The sequence below is a fragment of the Hemitrygon akajei genome, chromosome 9, assembly GCF_048418815.1.
Source record: "Hemitrygon akajei chromosome 9, sHemAka1.3, whole genome shotgun sequence".
In the NCBI taxonomy this organism is placed as follows: Eukaryota; Metazoa; Chordata; class Chondrichthyes; order Myliobatiformes; family Dasyatidae; genus Hemitrygon; species Hemitrygon akajei.
The window spans coordinates 61784586-61807740 of NC_133132.1; the positions used below are offsets into that span (position 1 = coordinate 61784586).

Here is a 23155-nt window from a genome sequence, read left to right on the forward strand (position 1 = left end):
TCCACTTAGGAAATAGTCTACACCTTTTATTCCTTCTACCATATGACCATACCATTTCCTACATGGGATTCCATCTGGCACTTCTTTGCTCATTCACCCAATCTATCTAAGACCGTCTGCAGACTCCCTGCTTCCTCAACACTACCTGCCCCTCCACCTATCTTCATATCAGCCACAAATTTAGCCACAAAGCCATCAATTCCATCATCGAAATCATTAAGATATAACATAAAAAGAAGTGCTGACCCCTGTGGAACACCAGTAGTCAACGGCAGCCAACCAGTAAAAGCTCGGTGCTAGTATCCTTCCTGTAACATCACGGACTCTTGTCTTGTTATGTGGCTTCATGTGTGGTACCTTGTCAAAGGCCTTCTTAAACTTCAAGCAAGCATCCACTGACTTTCCTTTGTTTATCCTGTCTGTATTTCTTCAAAGAATTCCAACAGATTTGTCAGGCAAGATTACCCCACAAGGAAGCCATGCTGACTTTGGCCTATTTTTTCAAGTACCCCAAAACCTCATCCTTAATAATGGACTCCAACATCTTCCCAACCAATGAAGTGACATACGCATTTTCCAGTCCTCCAGAAGTTAACTATTCTGGAAAGAGCATTTCTAATGCCTGCACAATCCCTTCAGCTACCTCTTTCAGATCCCTGGAGTGTCATCCATCTGGTCCAGGTGACTTATGCACCTTCAGATTATTCAGTTTCCCAAGCACCTTCTGTTTAGAATTAGCAATTACACTCACTTCTGCCCCTTGACATGCTCAAATTTCTGGCGCTCTGCTAGTGTCTTTCATTGTGAAGACCTACACAAAATACTTAATAAATTCATATGGCATGTCTTTGTCCATAATTACTACCTCTCCAGCATCATTTTCTAGTGGTCCAATATCCAGTCTTGACTCTCTGTTGCTCTTTATGTATCTGAAAAAATATTTGGTACCCTCTTTTATATTATTGGCTAGCTTACCTTCATGTTTAATCTTTTCTCCCCTTAGGACTTTTTTTAATTGCCTTTTGTTGGTTTTGAAAAGCTTCCCAGTCCTCTAGCTTCCCACTATTTTTTGCTCTATTATATGTCCACTCTTTTTGCTTTTTTGCTGTCTTTGACATCCCTTGTCAACCACAGTTGTGTCATCCTCCTTTTAGAATACTCCTTTGGGATGTATCTATCCTCTGCCTTCCGAATTGCTCCTAGGAACCCCAGCCATTGCTGTTTTGCTGTCATCCCTACTTGTGTCCCCTTCCAATCAACTTTGGCTGGCTCCTCTCTCATGCCTCTAATTCCCTTTACACCACGCTAATATTGATACATCTGACTTCAGCTTCTCCCTCTCAACTGTAGGGTGAATTCTATGATATTATGATCAAAGTTCAACTTAAATTTATTTTCAAAGTACACATTTGTCACCATATACAATCCTGAGATTGTTTTTCTTGCAGGCATACTCAATAAATCCATAGTAGAATAATAATAACCATAACAGAATCAATGAAAGACAGCACCAGGCATTCATCCTGTGTGTAAAAGACAACAAACTGTGCAAATGCAAAAAGAAAGAAATAATAATAAGTAAATAACCAATAAATATCAAGAACATGAGATGATACATCCTTGAAAGTATGTCCATAAGTTGTGGGAACATTTCAATGTTGGGGCAAGTGAAATTGAGTAAAGTTATCCCCTTTGGTTCAAGAGATTAATGGTTGAAGAGTAATAACTGTTCCTGAACCTAGTGGTGTGGGCCCTGAGGTTCCTGTATCTTCTTCCTGATGGCAGCAGCAAAAAGAAAGCATGTCCTGGGTGGTGGAGGCCGGTGATTATGGATGTTGCTTTCCTGCGACAACATTTTGTGTAAATGTACTCAGTGGTGGGGAGAGCTTTACCCTTGATGGACTGGGCCTTATCTCAAGGGCTTTGATGTTTCCATTACCAGGCTGTGATGCAGCCAGTCAATATACAGTGGCATGCAAAAGTTTGGGCACCCCGGTCAGAATTTATGTTACTGTGATAGCTAAGCGAGTAAAAGATGACCTGATTTCCAAAAGGCATAAAGTTAAAGATGACACATTTCTTTAATATTTTAAGCATGATTACTTTTTTATTTCCATCTTTTATAGTTTCAAAATAACAAAACAGGAAAAGGGCCCGAAGCAAAAATTTAGGCACCCTGCATGGTCAGTACTTAGTAACACCCCCTTGGCAAGTATCACAGCTTGTAAATGCTTTTTGTAGCCGCTAAGAGTCTTTCAATTCTTGTTTGGGGGGTTTTCACCCATTCTTCCTTGCAAAAGACTTCTAGTTCTGTTAGATTCTTGGGCTGTCTTGCAGGCACTGCTCTTTTGAGGTCTATCCACAGTTTTTCGATGATGTTTAGGTCAGGGGACTGTAAGGGTCAAGGCAAAACCTTCAGCTTGCGCCTCTTGAGGTTGTCCATTGTGGATTTTGAGGTGTGTTTAGGATCATTATCCTGTTGTAGAAGCTATCCTCTTTTCATCTTCAGCTTTCTTACAGATGGTGTGATGCTTGCTTCCAGAATTTGCTGGTATTTAATTGAATTTATTCTTCCCTCTACCAGTGAAATGTTCCCTGTGCCACTGGCTGCAACACAAGCCCAAAGCATGATCGATCCACCCCTGTGCTTAACAGTTGGAGAGATGTTCTTTTCATGAAATTCTGCGCCCTTTTGTCTCCAAACATAGCTTTGTTCATTGTGACCAAAAAGTTCTATTTTAACTTCATCGGTCCACAGGACTTGTTTCCAAAATGCTTGTTTAGATATTCCTCTGCAAACTTCTGATGCTGAATTTTTTAGTGAGGATGCAGGAAAGGTTTTCTGATGACTCTTCCATGAAGGTCATATTTGTGCAGGTGTCACTGCACAGTAGAACAGTGCACCACCACTGCAGAGTCTGCTAAATCTTCCTGAAGGTCTTTTGCAGTCAAACGGGGGTTTTGATTTGCCTTTCTAGCAATCCTACGAGCAGTTCTCTCAGAAAGTTTGCTTGGTCTTCCAGACCTCAACTTGACCTCCACTGTTCCTGTTAACTGCCATTTCTTAATTACATTATGAACTGAGGAAACGGCTACCTGAAAATGCTTTGCGATCTTCTTATAGCCTTCTCCTGCTTTGTGGGCATCATTTATTTTAATTTTCAGAGTGCTAGGCAGCTGCTCAGAGGAGCCCATGGCTGTGATTGTTGGGATAAGGTTTGAGGAATCAGGGTATTTATAAAGCTTTGAAATTTGCATCACCTGGCCTTTCCTAACGATGACTGTGAATAAGCCATAGTCCTAACAAGCTAATTAAGGTCTGAGACCTTGGTAAAAGTTATCTGAGAGTTTAAGCCTCTTGGGGTGCCCAAACTTTTGCATAGTGCTTTCCTTTTTTCACTCTAAAATTGTGCAAAACAAAAATAATACACTAATCTTGCTTAAAATGTTGAAAAGAATGTTTCATCTTTAACTTTATGACTTTTGGAGATCAGTTCATCTATTCACTTAACTATTCACAGTAACAGAAATTTTGACCAGGCACGCCCAAACTTTTGCATGCCATTGTATGCTCCTCTGTACGTCTGTAGAATTTTGTCACAGTTTTAGATGTCAAGCCAAATCTTCAAAAATTCCTAAAGAAGTATAGGCGCTGTCATGCTTTCTTCGTAATTGCTCTTGCGTGCTGGGCCCTGAACAGGTCCTTCAAAATGATAACATTAAAACATTTAAAGTTGCTGCCACTCTCTACCGCTGATCCTGCAATGAGGACTGGTTCATGGACCTCTGGTTTCCTTCTCCTGGAGTCAGTAATCAGCTTCTTTGTCTTGCTGATGAGTATGAGGTTGTTGTTGTGGCACCACTCAGCCAGATTTTCAATCTCCCTTCTATATGCTGATTCATCGTCACCTTTGATTCAGTCCACGACTGCATAATTCAACATCTGTAGAAATAACCCAGAGACTAGTAGGATGGATTACTGAGATGCAACCAGCAAGCCAAGCAGTGGAGAACAAGGGAGTTGGATGAATATAGTAAAGTTATTTTAACAGAAGTAAGGCAAGTTGATGTGGATAATTTTTTTTAAAAACTAGATTTACAGTCGGCCCTCCTTATCCGTGGGTTCCACGTGTGCGGATTCAACCAACCGCGGATCGGGAAAACCTGGAAGTTCTCTCTCCAGCACTTGTTGCTTGAGCATCTACAGACTATTTTTTCTTGTCATTATTCCCTAAACAATACAGTATAACAGCTATTTACATAGATTTACATTGTATTAGGTACTATTAGTAATCTAGAGATGATTTAAAAGTACAGGCAGTCTCTGGGTTATGAACGAGTTCTATTCCTGAGTCTGTCTTTAGGTCGGATTTGAAGTCGGAACAGGTACATCCGGTATTATTTAGCGTCAGTTAGTCAAACATTTCTTAGTATATAGTATACATTTTACCTTCCTATGCATATAAAACACTGAAGAAACATATGTATTTCAATAATTAAACCACTGTGTTGCTTAGTAATAATTGTAGCTTTCATCGGGGCAGAGCCTTTCACATGCTTCATTAAAATTGTTCCGATCGTTGACTGACTGTAGCCTAACGCTTTTCCAATGACTGGTGGTGTTTCACCTCTTTCCAATCGTTTTATTATTTCCACTTTATTTTCAATTGTGACTGTGATTATTTTCGTGAACAGAAACACTGTGGATTCAGAGCTGCACCTGCTCCTAAAGTTCACCACACTGAGACAGGTTAAATAAAGTCCGGGGTTCCGCTGGGTCCTAAAGACCACCTCACTGGTCAGGCTAAGTAAGGGACTTGAGCATCCGTGTTTTTTGGTATCCGCAGGGGGTCCCGGAACCAATCCCCCGCGGATAAGGAGGGCTGACTGTATTTTTCCATTTGTCTCATGGCTACAAACAAATTGAAATTACGCCCTGGATACTCAAGTATAAGTTACATGTACTTCTGCGATTTGGGCTTGAGTATCCAGGTGATATTTTTGAAGATTACAGATCATATGATATTAGGAGGTTTATAAGCCTGTGCAGAGAACAACTGCACCCTTCAGGAAGACAGAGACAGCGCAACTACTAAAATTGGTGCTTCACAGCAGCAGTGACTCATGTTCAAGCCTGGCCTCTGGTACTGTCTGTGTGAAGTTCACATTCTGTCTATGCATACCTGCGTTTCTTTTGGATACTCCTCACATGTTCAGAAGGGTGCAGAATAGTAGGTTTATTGGTTAAGGTAAATTGTCCCTACTGTGTAAGTAGATTTTAGAATCTGGGAGAGTTGATGGGAACTCGGGGAGAATAAAATGAGATCAGTGTAAATGCCTTCTTGATGGTCGTGGTGGACTAGGTGGACCGAAGGGCTTGTTCCTGTGATAAATTATACTAATTCTGTCTAGTTTAGTCACAAGGAGTTAAGTCATACATTTTAAGTATGAGCAGTAATATAAAGTAAATTTAACTTAAAAGGAACTCCAGGACCACAGCCTCCCTGATGTACAGAAACGCAGCTTTTGAAAGTGATAATACATTGATAGTTTCAGACCAGCTTTATAAATGGATACAAATTACAAAAGCAAGAAATTTCTGCTAAAACTTTATAAAACAGTTGAAATAGTATACCAAATTATGTGTGCCACAAAGAGAAAGGACGCCAGAGCATTGGAGTGGGTGCAGAGGAGATTTACTGGAATCGTTCCAGGAGTCAGGGTATTCATTTTCATGAACAGCATGTATCTCAAGCTTTGAAGATTATGAATATTTAATAAAAGCCTTCAACATGATAGAGTATCTAATGAGAAGGTTTATCTAGTGGCTAAAGAGTTGGAAATCCAAGCACACAAGTCTAAGGAACTGAGGTGAGTCATTTTTTAAATTTTGCAGTTGTAAACTGGAGTAGGCTAGCTGTAAGAACGTATGAAAATAGCAACAGTAGGCTGCTCAACTCCACAAACCTGCCCAGCTCTTGAATATGATCATAGCTGATCTGCCATGAGCTTTTTCTGTCCCCCGTTACTCTGAATACAAAACCTATTCCCTACTACAAACATCTCCAATGATTCTGGAGACTCACTAACTCCTGTGAAAAGTTCCTCTGTGCTTCAGTTTTAAGTGACCCACCCCCTTGTGTAGTGGTTAGCATAATGCTATTACTGCCCAGGGCATTTCAGAATTCATAATTCTATTCCTGCACCATCTTTAAGGATTCCCTGTACATCCTCCCCATGGAACATGTGAGTTTACTCCAGGTGCTCAGGTTTCCTCCCACAGTCCACAGACGTACTGGGTAGATTAATTGGTCATGGTAAATTGTCCCATGATTTGGTTAGGGATAATCAGGTTTGTCAGGGGGTTGCTCGGGTGGCAGGGCTCAAAGGGGCTAATCCGTGCTGTATTGCTAAATAAAAAAATAAATACATAAAATAAGGTTGTAACTACGTCCTCTCATTTGCAATATTTCCACTAATGGAAATATCTTGATGTTTATACAGTTGTGCCACTTCAGGATCTTATCTTTCCAAGTGATTAGCTTATGCTCTTCTAAACTTAAAAGAATATACTGTATACTTACAGAATATACTGTCTAATTTCTTTGGCTGCTCATAATGGGGAGATTTAACTTCATGTTTAACAAAGTCAAAGTTGAATAGTTTTCAGTTATCCTGTGCAAAACTACATGTATTCATAGGTTCAATGAACAACGTACAGCAGCATCACAGACACATATTTGCAAGATGGCTTCAAAGTGTGGCAACTCACTGCAAGCTGCTCTCTGAAGATTTACTCATTACCTCTATTATAATCATTATGCTTTTTACATCTAAATTTTATGAATTGGGATTAGTAATAAAATTCTTTTAAATCTTCTTTCGGATCTAGCAATGGCTTTCCACCTTGGTGTCTGCCTGCACTGCACTTTCTCGGTGACTAACACTTTATTGTCTATTCTGTTCTCATCTTCCCTTGTATGACCTCAAAGCACTGTTGTAATGAAATGATCTGTATAAATGGCATATAGCAATTTTTCACCGTACCCCAGTACATATGAAATAATAGTAAGCCAATTTAATAAGCATGAAAAATAAGTTTTCACAAGAAAAATAAATTACAGTGGGGTTGGTTAATTGGGACACACTGGGGCCAATACATTTTGGCCCAATGAAGCAACTGCCCCAATTAGCTGAAATTTCATGTAAGTAGTTAAAAAGGCAAACTGACTGACAAATAATGTAATTAAATGAAATGTAGAACAAATTAGAATGCTAGTAAAAAAAAGTACTATAAAACTGTATTAGTTCCTAATAGTTGTCGATGAAGGAATTCATCCAGTATACGCTGCCTTGTTCTTTTGATTGACTTAATGAACAAAACTAGTGCAGACACTTTGAGAAGATAATGGACTGCCTTCATGCAATACTTTTGATGATTGTATCCTCCGAATTTTCATTTTTATTGTAATATTCAAGATGTTTGTCATTACCTTCAAATTCTCCATAATTTTTAATTTGTTGAAGTAGTGAAATTGTTTTATTTTTACTCTCGGTCGTTTCTGGCATCTCCAAGCCTGAATATTTGAAACTGCGGTAAACAAAACGATTCTGAATTGTCTTACTGCTAATTTATCGCCAGCTATCAAGACAATAATTACTACTTTTTGAACACAAACACATGCAACTGATACTATTTTAAAACTTCGTTCTAAACACTGTGTAATGTCCAAGTCCCCTGTTCCAACTTAGTGGCATAGTGTCCCAAATAAACAAAAGGAATCCTGATTATTTTCTCGATTAGTTTTTCTTTGAGTTGTCTCAAGTAAGTGGCTGCCCTGATTAACAGATGGCTCAGTTAACTGGAACACACTTTTTCTTTTACAGATTTTTTTACAGGAATGATTTTAAATTTTGTTCCCACAGAGTTCTCAGAGACTTCAATGCCTGTAAGTGTCAGGGCTGCATATTCAGGGGAGAGCCACAGCAGTCTTCAAACAGTGGGTTTCTTCATGTTTCAAGCTGGACTGTGAGCTATGCCCCTGATCCCCACAACATTTACTGGTAAGCTGCTGCTCTGTTCTGTTCATTATCTAATGGACCTCTTTATAATCCTGAATTGTAAACCAAATTCACCACAGGGTAAAAACCAAAAACTGCCTGATATACTCAAGTGGTCAGACCACATCCGTGCAAAGAGAAACAGTTAGTACTTCAGATCAAAGATCCTTAATCAGAAATCATCACTGGGTGATCAAACAGTTCAGAACCAGCAGATAACATGTAGCATTTTCATTAGATAAGTGATTGTACAACACTTGACATACCATTCATGAACTATTTTGTGACAAGTAGGAAAAATTGAAGCTGATGTTTACATAATATTGATGCTTTCATCCTTATTGCTACAAATTGATAACATAGAGCTGGGATTCCAATTGGCAAATTGTTAATGATACTTTGGTTTTTCAATTAAGGATTTATAAGGATGAAATGAGCCAGAAGAACCAAGTATCCTTCAGATGCCTGAGCCATTAGCAGAACATCCATCTTGTATTTTTCTTCAATTCTGTTCTGGCTGATTTCATGTCTTTTTAAGATATCTTGAAGGCTATGAAGAAGCAATTACATCTTCTGGGCTGTTATTAGGTGTTGATTAGACTGTGCAAGGATGGTAGATTCCCTTCTTCAATGGTCTTCAGTAGTTAACTTTCCATGGTGAGTTTTCTGATAATAAGGATCAAAATCGCAAGATTTTATTGACCTCCACAGTTTCTTGGTAAGACTAGGACTAATGACTTGGAGTCTCCAGTTTGGCTCCTTCATCTGCTCGTGCCTCAACACATGGAATTACGACATTGTAGCCATTAGTGGACGGTTTCAGGAGGAGCAGGACTGGCAGCTCAATAGTCCAGGATTCCATTGTTTCAGACCTGACGGTGGGAGGGATTAAAGGAGGAGGGATGACATTACTAGTCAGGGAAAATGTCACGGCAGTGCTCAGTCAGGACAGACAGGAGAACTCTTCTAGTGAGGTGTTATGGGTGGAACTGAGGAATAAGAAAAGTATGACCACATTAGTGGAGCTATATTACAGACCATGCAACAGTCTGGGGGATTTAGAGGAACAAATTTGTAGAGAGATCACAGACTATTGCAAGAACAATAACATTGTTATAGTAGATCATTTTAACTTTCCAAGTATTGACTGGGACTCCCATACTGTAAAAGGACTAGATGGGATAGAGTTTGCCAAATGTGTTCAGGAAATTTTCCTTCATTAGTACATAGAAGTCCCAATGAGACAGTGTGCAATATTTGATCTACGAAGATTAGTGGAGGGGCAGGTAGTGTTGAGGAAATAGGTAGGATGCAGAAGGACTTGGACAGATTAGGAGAATGGGCAAGAAACTGTCAAATGAAATACAGTATTGGAAAATGCATGGTCATGCACTTTGGTAGTAGAAATAAATGTGCAGGCTATTTTCTAAACGGAGAAAATCCAAAAATCTGAGATGCAAACGGACTTGGAAGTCCTTGTGCAAAACACCCTAAAGGTTAACTTGCAGGTTGAGTCAGTGATGAGGAAGGCAAATGCAATGTTAGTATTCATTTCAAGAGGTCTAGAGTACAAGAGCAGGGATGTGATGTTGAGGCTTTATAAGGCACTGGTGAGGCCTTACCTTGAGTATTTTGTACAGTTTTGGGCTCCTCATCTTAGAACAGCTGTGCTGGCATTGGAGAGAGTCCAGCGGAGATTTACAAGGATAATTCCAGGAATGAAAGAGTTATCATACGAGGAATGTTTGATGGCTCTGGGTCTGTACTCACTAGAAATTAAAAGGTTGAGCGGGGGTGGGGGAATCTCACGGAAACTTATTGAATACTGAAAGGTCTAGATTGAGTGAATTTCTCATTGAACCCTTTGAACGTTGAAAGGCCTGGACAGAGTAGATGTGGAAAGATTCGGTCGCACAGCATTCAGGATGATGTGGTATATTGGATTAGACTGGCTTTAGAGGAGAAACCAGAATGTGGTAGTTGATGGTTGTGTCTGCCTGGGGGCCTGTGACTGACTGCCACGGGAATCGGTGCTGGATCCTTTGTGGCTTGTCATCTATAAAAATGATCAGCGTAATAATTTGGATATCTGGATCAGCAAATTTGCAGATGACACCAAGACTGGGGGCGAGGTGGTGTAGTGGAAAGCAAGGGAGACTTTCATGGCTTGCAGCAGGATCTGGACCAGCTGGAAAAATGGCAGATGGAATTTAATACAGTCAGTGTGAGGGTTTGCGCTTTGCCAGGACCAACCAGGGTAGGCCTTGCACAGTGAACAGTAAGACACCGAGGAGTGCAGAAGAACAAAGGGATCTGGGAATACAGGTACATAGTCTGTTGAAAGTGGCATCACAGGTAGGTAGGGTCATAAGGGAAACTTTTGGAAAATTGGCCTTCATAAATCAAAGTTTTGAGTACAGGATCATAAACAAGAGAAAATCTGCAGATGCTGGAAATCTAATCAACACAAACAAAATGATGGAGGAACTCAGCAGGCCAGACAGCGTCTATGGAAAAGAGTACATTTGATGTTTTGGGCCCTGAAACGTCAACTGTACTTTTTTCCATAGCCTGGCTTGCTAAGATCCTCCAGCATTTTGTGCATGTTGGTTGTATTGAGTACAGGAGATGGGATGTTATGTTGAAGTTGTATAAGACGCTGCTACAGGCTAATTTGGAGTATTGTGTGCAGTTTTGGTCACCTACCTATAAGCATATAACAATTACAGCATGGAAACAGGCCATCTTGGCCCTTCTAGTCTGTGCCGAACGCTTACTCTCACCTAGTCCCACCGACCTGCACTCAGCCCATAACCCTCCATTCCTTTCCTGTCCATATACCTATCCAATTTTACTTTAAATGACAATATCATACCTACAGGAAAGATGTAAATAAAGTTGAAAGAGTACAGAGAAATTTTACAAGGATTGCAGGATCTGAGTTATAAAGAAAGATTCAATTCGTTAGGATTTTATTCCTTGGAATGTAGAAGATTAAGGTAGAGGTATACAAAATTATGAGAGATATAGATGGGGTAAATGCAAGCTGGCTTTTCTAACTGAGATTGAGCGGGGCTATAACTAGAGGTCGTGGATTAAGGGTGGAAGGTGAAAAGTTTAAGGGAAACATAAGGGGAAGCTTCTTCACTCAGAGGGTCATGAGAGTGGAGAACGAGCTGCCAGTGCAAGTGATGCAAGTGAGCTCAATTTCAACATCTAAGTGAAGTTTGGATAGGTACATAGATGGTAGGGGTATGGAGGGCTATGATCCCAGTTCAGGTTGATGGGAATATACAGTTTAAATAGTTTGGCACAGACTAGATAGGCCGAAGTGCCTATTTCTGTGCTGTATTTTTCTATGACTCTGACTCAAAGTTGCTGTATTGTTGATGCTTTGGAGAACCCTGTTCTGCCATAGCTGAACCTCAGGCAGTGTACTAGGTACAGGTGCAAATTCACATCCAGTCAGTCACTGAAACATAAGTTAAAGATAAGTAGATGAGTGTGAAATAAAGCACAGCAGCATCTGTGTGTTTGTCAATCTATTGTTACCCCTGTGTTTTCGTACAACATTTTCCCTGAGTTATGTTGAATATCTTGGGAGCAAGATGATGTGTATTCAGCCAAGAGGAGCACCATAGCTTGACAAGCAAAATTACTATGAAAATGAAAGCCACTATGTCCTGTAAAACAGTTTCCAGTTGGTGAAAAACAGATGTTGATACTGGAGTTAAGATTATTATTTTGCATCAATAGAGATATGTCCAATCCCAGTTGACCGAGACACAGTACTGTTGACCTTCCATGTGAGAGGTTTAGAGCATCTTTAGCAGGTTGAAGGTACCAGAAATGGTGATATTCAAATTGACACAGTTCCTTTTGCCACAGTTGGGCTGGGCTTGTTGCTAGAATCTAATATGCTGCTGGTCACTTAGTGTGCTGGGATATAATGTGGATGAATCTTGTCCAACATTCTTTCTTTGCCTGGGCATTTACTGGACTGGGTAGTTGAGTATTATAGAATCATTATGATAAATGGAACTTTATTATTTGCACAGGGAGCACTTGTCAGTGAGGGGAATTTCATGGTGGCTACGCTGCTTCATCATCAACTGTATCCTTTTCATTCTACTCTTCTTCTTGACCACCCCGGCCATTATCATTACAACGATGGACAAGTTCAATGTTACAAAACCTGTTGAGTATTTAAACGTGAGTGGTGCTATTTCAACTCTTTAAAAGGAACATCGTTTTTATTTTGCTTCACCATCCCCTTGCCAATGAGAGAAAAATAATAAGAATGTAATTTAATTAATAAGAATATAAGGAGAAGGCTACCGTGTGCTCTCATTTGCTAAGGTCATGGTCGACATTTTAACTCAGCACCATTTTCTTTGATTTGCCCCCATATATTTGTTCCAATAAAAGTATCCCAAAATCTATCATTTTCTCATGAAAGTGCACAGCAAATGTGTTTCCACACTACTCTTAGACAGGATAAAGAAGCTTCTCATCTATGGCAGGGGAAATTAATCCCACTGGAGTCTGCAAAGCTGGCTGTCAGTCAAATATTCAGAAAGAACAAGAATAGAACATTTGCCAGTCCCATTTTATGAATGCCCATAAGTGTACAAATGCTTATCACAAGCTATCAAAAAAACTTGTCGTATGACCTTGTCTTGAAAGATCACCACTAATGCCTTCACAATCTCTTCAGCTACCTCTTTCGGAACCCTGTGATGTAGTTTATTTGGTCAATATCTTTGTGATTGTCCGCTTAGAATTTTCACTGTTGCATGAGCACAAAAGTGCAAATTTTCATTAAACTTCATTCACAGGTCCATGAAATCTGTAAATGTTCAAAGCAAATTGTCCTATGAGACTAAGTCCATTTTTTATATCAAGCATAATGTTTTTCGATTATCAACTTTTTAAAATCTCCCCTCTTCACACAGGAGGATCATGACACTCAAGCAAACTAGAAGTTACGTAATACTTTAGGGCTGTTCAGCCAATTGTGTGTATTGAAATGAAGCTCTTTAATACCTTAATGCCTTCCAACTGCAATTCCCAAGACAACTACAGTCAGCAAGTAGCTATTAATCAAATGAACCCCAATCCCTAATCGGGTACACAGGAAAGAATTATCTAAGTGCAGTTGAAGCAAATATTCCTCTTTGGTTCATCTGCTTACAGGAATCATGCCTTGGGATTTGTAATTGGCATCAGAATTTACACTTACCTTATTTGCAACTTGACAGTTCTGAATTGTGGTGTTTCACCTTCTTTAATACCAAGCAACAAATCTAATTTTCTTTTCCATTCTTTTCTTGCCAGAACCCCATTATAACACAGTTTTTCCCAACACTCCTGCTGTGGAGTTTCTCAGCTCTTCTCCCAACCATAGTTTACTACTCAGGATTTTTTGAAGCACATTGGACAAGGTATTTTTGTTTGTATATATCTGTTTTGAAGTTTGTTGATTTTCTTTACAAGTACTGTTTATTTGTACACCAATACTTGCTGGCTAACTCTCTGAACATGGATTTAACAATGACCGATTTGAGTGTAGAGCAGTGCTTTGTCGTCACAAATTTTGAGCCAGGATACAAAATGTTCTTTAGGTTTACAATCAATAATATCTTAATTTAAGTTTCCAACAATTTGGATTGTAGGAATAATTCTTTAAAATACACAGCGTCATATCAGTGTCCAAAGAAGCACTACAGCAAGATGTACTGAATATCAACAAAAGAGCAGGCCATTCATCCAAGTACTTCTTGTGTGATTTTGCTAAGCACATAATGAGTGCTTCTGAAAAGATGGTACACTTCATAACGTTCAAACGTAGAGCACAGGGAAGTTGTATATAAAGTAATGCTGAGAAACTCGATGTACTAAGCTTCTGATATGTCAGAATGCAATTAGTGTACAAGATCCAGAATAAAACTCTCCACTATCCGTCTTCTAGGAAGTTCACTTAGGTTTCTGGTTCACTGATCTCTTTCTGATCTTGTATCATCAGATTGTCATTATTTGCCCCATTGAGTGAGATTGAGTGTGAAATGAACTAACACAGTTGGCACTGAAAGAGAGGAGGAGGAGGAGGCAGAAGTTATCTGCTAATGGCCCTTCTGCAACTTGTTGCATTCACTTATTTCTCTGTTCACCTATGAGGTTGCTTTGTGTGTCACTAGTTAGTGTGTAATTTTGCTTACCCAGCTGTTGACAAAGTATACCACAGGATATAGACCCATAGGATTTGTGGGGAGAGAAATGATAGTTGGAATTTAATCCAGATAGTGTGAGGTGTTGCACACCAGAAAGTCATATTTAAGAGAAAAGTATCCTTGGGAGCATTGATGTAAAAGGCATCTTGCAGTTCAAGTCCATAGCTCCTGGCAACACAAGTAGAAAAAGTGGTGTACGGCATAGTTGCCTTCATTGGTTAGACTGTTGAGAATAAAGGTTGGGAAATCTTGGTGCAGATGTATAAAACTTTGATTAAGACACATTTGGAGTATTATAGAAAATAGAACAATTTAGCATAGGAGCAAGCTCTTGTGTTGATCAAGATGCTGAATTAAATTAAAGGTTGCTATATGTGATCCATAGCCATCCATTCCCTGCATATTCTCTTGTTTACCGAACACCCTCTGAAACACATTATTAAAACTGCTACCACCAGTACCACTGTCAGCTCGTTTCAGTTTCTGTGTACTTCCCCTGCGCATCTCCTTTAATCTCACCCCCTCTCATCTTAAATGTAGTATTTGATATTTCTGTCTTGGGGAAAATATTCTGAATGTCTATACCTTTCATAATTTTGTATCCTTCTATCATTTTCCTTAACCTTCTCCACTCTAAGGCAAACAATCCTCGTCTTTCCAGTCTCCTTGTAACTGAATTGCTCCATCTCAGGTAACATCCTGATGAATCTCCTCTGCACCCTCAGCACTATCACATCCTTCCTTTAACTTGCTCACCCAAATTGCACACGGTTCTTCTGCTGAGATCTGACCAAGATTATTAGAGCATATCCTCCCTGCTTCTGCATTCAGACCCTAACTAATGAAGGCCAGTATTCTGCATGTCTTCCTCACCATATTGTCTACCTGACTTGCAAACTTCAATTATCTATAGCCTTGTATTCTGGTTCTCTGTTCTTCAGTACTCCCTGTGGAGAATCTCCTCTCTACTGATTAAATTTCTCTTCTTTCACCTTAAACAAGTGCAGTCATTTTATTGTAAACACTGGAGATTTTACAGAGTGTTGCTTCTGCACAGAAATTAAAGCTATCCATTCAGCTCTGTTGAAACTTCACTCTTCATTTTGCCCATTAAACAGAACCTCACTGTTTCCTAACCACTGAATTGACCTCTTTCAATCCTTTACTCTTTCCCCCCCCCCCCCCTCTCTCTCTCTTCTTCCTGGTTTCCATGCTAGGTGCTACTGCAATTGGGTTTTTGTCTTTCTGCATTAATTCCTTTCACCTTAATTACATCCTGTTACAAAAAATATAATCCCACATCTTTCTCTATAAACTATCATCCTATCTCCAGTATCCTTCTCTTTAATTTGCCTCCCAAATCCATGCCCACCTTTCCAACTTTCTCACATTTCCATTTGTGTTGAGTCACTAATTCAGCAAGAGGGATTTAAATAATATTATGAAAAGACACCCTTTGCTGCAGTGGCAATATTTGTCATGATCTAACCAATCCATTCCTCTCAATCTTGTACACTTCCTGTCTTTTCTCTGTCCAACATCCCAACTCATCAGTGTCACCTGTAGCCAAAGATGAGCCACTTCACTATCAATAAAGCTACCATTTTGCATACTTTCTAAGCATATCAGCTATGTTCATTACATCTTCATCTAACCCATCCAAAGCCTCCGACATTCTCTCCTCTCCCATTCATTGCAGCCACTAAGCTTTTCATGGACATCTCCCCAACCCTTGGCTTGATACAACCACAACTAGCACAACAAAGTCATATGTGATTTGAGTCCCTCACAGAAATATATATGTTGACTAAGCTGACCAAGTAAAAGAGTGGGGATATAGGGGTGAATATACTTAAGGTATTTCCTCTCTTCCACTCCTGCCCCACTACCACTGGGAATAAAACCATATAAATGTTAAACCTGTTAGCTATTTGAATGTGATAGCACCAATGAAGGTCACATTATTTCAAGCTGTCATCACTGTGGAATGGTAGACAATTTATGAATAACAAGCTTGAGAAATAGCAATAAGATTAATCTTTTCAAACTATTAATTCAGGGTCATCTTGGTTCAAGGATATGTACTCTACTTGCTTCTCTACTTTTGTGTTGAGCCGATCAATGCCACCTTCTGGAAAAACTGAAAATGCTGAAATACGCAGCTGGTCAGGCTGCACCTGTCAGAAGACAAACAGCGTTAATGTTTCAAGTCAAAGAGCTTTTAATAGATCATCAACCTAAAACAATATCTCTGTTACTGTTCCCACAGATGCAGCCTAACCTGAGTGTTTCCAGTGTTTTCTGTTTTTGTTTTAGATTACTAGTATCTGCAGAATTCTTTTTCAATGTTGTCAATACCATCTTTTGGTTTAGAATGTATCTTATTCAAAAGAAAACACACTCTGCTCTCTTTTTTTTAAGCCCTGATTATAGGTTTCTACAAAAATCACTTGAAGCCTTGGCATTTGGAGTTGCGAGGATCTACAAGTTCCATTGGTGGTTCAAAGTGTAATCCCTGTTCCATCTCTTACAGGTCGGGGGAAAATCGAACAACAATGCACAAATGCTACACTTTCCTTATCTTTATGGTCTTAATTCTGCCGTCACTGGGTCTCAGCAGGTGAGTTGGCTAAATTTAAGGACATAGATAATTCAGTCTGCAAGCGTGTGTCCTATGCCACTGAAAAGCTGTGCTAATCTTTTGTAGAAAGTAAGTAGATAATTAGTGCAGTGTATTGATTTGAGAGTAAAACGTATTAGTGACACCCAGCATAGGACTTTCAGATTATACATTGCAGAAGATATCAGGCTGTGCAAACACATCAACTGTTCAAATACTTTCTTTCCCAATCCCCTCTCACGTTTGTATAGTCTGATAGTGTTCTTATGAGAGCAGGTTAAGTGAACTTGGCCTTTTCTCCTTGGAGCGACAGAGGATGAGAGGTGACCTGATAGAGGAGTATAAGGTCATGAGAAGCATCGATCGTGTGGATAGTCGTAGGCTTTTTCTGAGGACTGAAATGGTTAATGTGAGGGGGCATATTTTTAAGGCGCTAGAGGGTTGAAAGTAGGTACAAGGGGATTGGCAAAAGTAAGTTTTTCTACACAGGGAGTAGTGGGTACATGGAATGCACTGCCAGTGAAGATGGTAGAGGCGAATACAATAGGGTCTTTTAAAAGCCTCTTAGGTACATGGAACTTAGAAAAATAGAGGGTTATATGGTAGGGTAATTCTAGGTAGTTTCCAGAGTACATTACATGGTCAGCACAAAATTCTGGGCCAAAGGACCTGTAATATGCTGCAGATTTCTGTGTTTCTATGTTTACTACGGTATCCAATGGATCAGAAACCTCTGCTGTCCATGTACTTTGTAATTCTCTGTATCCTTGAGTGTTTCCCCAACCCATTGGACCCAATGGTGAAGTAATAGATTGCTGCCATGAATTGGTTTGTGAAGATGGTATTCACTATATTTCCAATTTGTGGATTTGTTATTGCATTGATCTTCCCTGGAATGCCTGTGTATTTTTTTTTTACTGCAAAAAGGTTCACAATTGTTAGTTTTGGGGATTTTTTTTGACAGCCCATCTGGAGTATTGAGATTAGAATCTAAATCCAAATGTGAAACTTGCCATGATGAAATCCTGATGAAGCTTCTGTTATGCATTTCAGAAGTTATGTAACAGACTGAGACCGATAATTGATTGCTTCCCAAAACATAGTCACCATGATCCAGCAAGGGCTGCTGAAGGAGCCCTTTCTGAAACCAGTTGTCTGAAGGTGGGGTGGAAGAAAATGGATAAAGAAGTGCATTAAGAATGAAGTTGCTATAGTGACATAGTTACTCAACAGATCCAGTCCAAATGAATTTGCAGCAAACCAGAATGTAAACTATATATAAATCTCTAAGACTCTGCTTATTTCGGTTCTAGTCTGGATCTGTTTTTCCGTTGGCTGTTTGACAAAAAGTTCCTGGAAGAAGCCAGTGTACGGTTTGAGTGAGTATCTGACAACAAAGCTCCTTTATTGACCAATATTTGTGGAATTTTTCCAGTTCCTACTTTTTCCAAACTTCCTTGAATGTCCTGTGGGTTGGTCTGACTGTGGGGATTTATTGGGAGTTTATTCTCAGACTGGATTCACAAGGAAATTACCCTGTCATCTCCTCTTTGGCTGGTTATACATTGTTACCATATATAGCCGGCAATTAAGTTCAGGAATATTTGAATGTTCTCCATATTTTAATATGCAGTAATTATTGGGATGAATTAGCATAATTGGTTTGGTGCATCTGTGTCTACAAACAGCTCAGAGTGAAACCTGCAATTATAGTCTTTCACTAAATGACTAATGGAATGAGAGAAACAGATGAACGATTTAGCAGGAATGTTGCTTTATACTTTTGCAGAGTGATCCAGCCGGTGGACCTGCTGCCTCATTGCTTCAGTAACCAGGGTTCAATTCTGACCTTGGATGCTGTTTGGGTGGAGTTTGCACGTTCACCCTGTGACTATGTTTCTTCTGGGCACATTGGTTCCCTCCCACATCCCAAAGATGCGCGAGTTTCTAGGTTAATTGTCCAGTGTAAATTATCCTCTAACGGATAGGCAGCTGGCAGAATCTGGAGGAGTTGACGGGATAATTGGGGTTGGTGGAGGTGGAGGTGATATCTGTGAGCTGGCACAGACTGAGTGGAATGAAATACCATCCTGTGTCACAAGAAACAATGGTAAATGTTTTCATCAGAGATGGTCTACTATAAATGAATGCAGTAAAAAGCAGAAATAACTGTTGATGTGAATGCTTGTCGAGATGTGTGCTGTACTCTGCATGCAACATTGACCCTCAATACAAGTGAAAATTTATTCAAGAAGAATTATCTCTCCAGTTTATTTAATGCCAGATCACAAGAGCCAGAATGAGCCACCAGCTCTCGGAAATCTGCCCAGCATTCAATACAATCATGGTGATTTGTACTAGCCTCTGCTGCGTCAAGTCCCCATAACCATCACTTCCTCAGTAATCTGCATTCATTAACCCAGCTTTGCATATGTGCCTTGGAATGAGTTTGCATATTATATAAAGTGGTGAGCTACTAGTTCTTACTCTGTTCATTTTTTTCCATTTTAGGTGTGTCTTTCTCCCTGATAACGGTGCTTTTTTTGTGAACTATGTGATTGCTTCAGCCTTCATTGGAAACGCCATGGACTTGCTGCGCATCCCTGGCCTGCTGATGTACATGATCCGCCTCTCTTTGGCCAAATCGGCAGCCGAGAGGAAAAATGTCAAACGTGTAGGTCTCACTGACTTATCCTTTTCTCCTGGTTATCAATCCTATGCTGCTACCCACAATGGAAGAGTCTGCTCCCATGAAGGCAGCCCTTATTATTCACCTGTGGATCAGCAAGCCAATCCCCACTAATTGGAATTCCACTTGTATACGTACAGATAATCTCAAAAGTCAGATGCTAGTTGGGCAACCTCACTTATGAGCTGCATTATTTTAGATTGTAAACCGTCCTTTTGCACTTTGGATTTGCCCTAATCTCTGTACTTTTAGGGATTTACAGGCAAAATGCTGTTCTGTTTGTACTTGGTATGAAAAGGTTCCAATATAGAACTGAGCCACAGTAGGCCATGGGGAATATTTGCTGTCTTATTTCATATATTTTTGTTCTGGGTTCATTTTCCCCCATCCATACCCCAATGCTATTTTACCCCAAAATTAGGAACATTGTAAATCCATAGTCTTTCAAGCGTACACTACTATTCAGTGAAATCCTAGCTGATCTGATTGCAACTTCACTTCTGTATTGCTGCCTGCCCTTGGTAACCTTTCAGTTCCTTGCTTCCAAAAAATCTATCTACTGCTGTCTTGACATTATTCAATGACACTGCTTCCACTGTCCTTTGAGGAAGAACATTCTCAATCCTCAGTGAATTTTTTTCTCATTGCTCTTAAATAGGGCATCCCCTTTTTTTAGAAAAAGTGACCATAGTTCTACATTCTCCCACAAGTAGGTATCCTCTCTATCAAGCCCACATGAATGTGTATGTTTCAGGTAACTCATTATTCCAGGCTCCAATGGATGTGTGATGATCCTAACCTGGCCAGCTCTTTCTCAAATGACAACCTGTCCATTCCACATATTGTCAAATAATCCTCCTCTGATCCACATGTTAACATCCTCCTTGAATAAGGAGAGCAATACCCTTACAATAAATACTTGTATCTGCGTAATAGCTGTTGTGAACATGCACTGGGACACCCAGATCCCTCTGCATTTCAGCTCTGCAACTTCACTCCATTTAGAAAAAGCATCTTTTTATTTTCCTGCCAAAATCAGAAGTTTTTCGCACTATATTCTATTTGTCAGGTGTTTGTGCACTTGGCCTACCTACATATGCTAGTGCTGAGGCTCAGGAAATGGATGGGATGCAGGCACGGGCACCATATACAGGTAGTCCCCGAGTTACGAATGTCTGACTTACAGACAACTCGTTCTTACGAACCGAGCAAGGAGAACGCCGTCTGCCATTTTAAGTCCGATCATGATGCCGTCCGCCATTTTAAATCGTTGCCATTGACACTGTGTTGAGTGTTTAACTTTGTATTTGGCTTAAATTTTTCTTAGTAAGATTCACCCTGACCCCGCCGCCCCGTTCCTGTCGGCTGGTGGCGCAGTGAGATCAGCGTCGGGCTCGAGTTCGATCCAGTGACAGACCACTCCTGTGCCAGGTTGATGTCAATCCAGTGACTGCCGTACCATCCGTGCCGGGTTGATGTTGAGCTTGAAACTCGACCTCGTTAAAAAAAACTGCCACCTCCAGTTTAAATTCCCACGCGGAATATTGTGGAGGATCAAATACCCACACCCAGCACAGCCCCCACTTGTCCTATTTAGCCTGTCTCAGTGTGGTGCTCTTTAGGACCCAGTGGACCTCGGGAGCCGGCTCAACTCAGGACCCACCACCCGCAGTGTTTCTGTTCCATTGACGGGAAGTGATCACGATTGAAAATAATGTGGAAATAATAAAGCATTTGGAAAGAGCTGAAACGCCATCGGTCATTGGAAAAGCGTTAGGCTACAGTCGGTCAACGATCGGAACAATTTTAAAGGATAACGGATAAAGTGAGAATAATGGTGCATGTGAAAGGCGCTGCCCCGATGAAAGCTACAATTATTACTAAGCAACGCAGTGGTTTAATTATTGGAATACATACGTTTCTTAAGTGTTTTATATGCATAGAAAGGTAAAATATATACTGTATACTAAGGCAAACGTTTGACTAACTGATGCTAAATAATACCGGATGTACTTGTTCCGACTTCCGTACAAATCCGACTTAAAGACGGACTCGGGACGGAACTCGTACGTAACCCAGGGACTGCCTGTATTATGATAGAGGGGATGTTGCAGTTCAGAAAGGGGAAAGCCCACTCAGATTTAGTGACTAAAACTTTTCTGCCTTCATCTCCAACCCTGCGGTTTGGAGCCAAGCAGTGCTTTGATGTAGCTATTATAGCATAAAGATAGAATTATCCGATGACTGGTATTAAAATTTGAATTTGAAGAGTGACTATTTCAAAAGAACTAGAGGAAGAAACTTCTCTTTAATCAAGTGCTGATATTCCAGCCATAATTTATAAAGTGTTCTCTATTTAACTGGCTGTTGTGGGCCATCTTCCTTGTACTTGGGAGCTGCTGCCAGTGCAGTCTGTATATGAATACACATTTTCATATGCAACTGCAATTTTACTGAATTCAAAGGCAGAGCATGATGTGGTAGTGTTTGCACTTCATGTTGTAGAATTTTTAAACTGGTACAAGAGTCTGTTTTGGCCATCATGTCTGTACCAATACTTCCTTTTCCATCTTTTTCCAAATCCTTGCATTTTTTTCAACTATTTATCTATTTACTTCAGTCCCCTCTGGTTATCTAGGCTTCAGCCTTTGAAGATAGTTTCTTCACTCTCTGTAATGCCTTCAGGATTTAAGACATCCCTCTCAAATGTAAACTACTTCCTCTCTGACCCTTGGGCTTTAGAGTATTTGACATGGGTTTATGTCTGATATTTCCACATATTTGAGCTCCTTCCCTTTCTCTTAACATTGAGTAAATGCAAGGTTTAGGCTTAAACACAGTTCAGATGTGTTAAATCTTTTCATGTTTTCATGCATCTCCTCCTGAGACCTGTAAGTATCCCAAAGTGCATCATGCAGTTTTATCCCTTATATTCACAAGTTATTTGGTAGCAATAATGATTTCAAGTCTTCATTTAAAACCTATTTGATAAGCCAAGCTATGGCTGAGAGTTGCATGCTAGATGTTCATCATTTCAATCACCTGGATTGGGCTAAATAGACCAGTCTTGGTTAAATCAATGCCACCTCCACTCTGGTAAGCAGAGTAAAGTTTTGCTTGGGTTAGTTTTGATATCTGTTCTATTGGATGGTTAACCAATGTCTGTCTCCATTGAGAACATAACTAAATTCAATTGATATCTGAGATGGGGATGAGCTGTCTGCGAGTTGAGAAGCACTTGTACCTTGTAGAACAGAACAATGGTCCCAACCATTGGTTCTTCAACTATGGATTATACACATCTTTAGTTCAGTGTGACCTCTGAGCTAGCTTCCCCCAACCACACCACCACAGGAAGCCCAAAGCATCATTCCACCACATGCATTGAGCTGAGGTGCAAGTCTGAAGGCTGAGGCTAACCTGCTGATGTCCAAGAGTGCAGGAAGCAGGTCTCTACTCCACTGCCTGAAGGAATAAAAAAGAAAAAGATTTTCAACACGTCCTCTCACCTCAGGCTTAAGCCAGCATTTCTTTTTCTCCCTCTTCCTTCCAGCA

At 40.0% G+C, this 23155-nt stretch overlaps 1 protein-coding gene across 6 annotated transcripts in view; it reads left to right on the top strand.

Annotated features, from left to right (window-relative positions):
• Positions 1 to 23155, top strand: part of LOC140733155 (CSC1-like protein 2) — a 191513-nt gene that overhangs the window by 136088 nt on the left and 32270 nt on the right. For all 6 annotated transcript variants that reach the window (XM_073056084.1, XM_073056083.1, XM_073056082.1 and 3 more), the window contains 6 exons: positions 7927 to 8064; positions 12120 to 12273; positions 13399 to 13505; positions 16825 to 16911; positions 18225 to 18290; positions 19423 to 19585. In XM_073056084.1, the coding sequence (XP_072912185.1) occupies positions 7927 to 8064; positions 12120 to 12273; positions 13399 to 13505; positions 16825 to 16911; positions 18225 to 18290; positions 19423 to 19585 (715 nt within the window). The remainder of the gene's footprint in view (positions 1 to 7926; positions 8065 to 12119; positions 12274 to 13398; positions 13506 to 16824; positions 16912 to 18224; positions 18291 to 19422; positions 19586 to 23155) is intronic.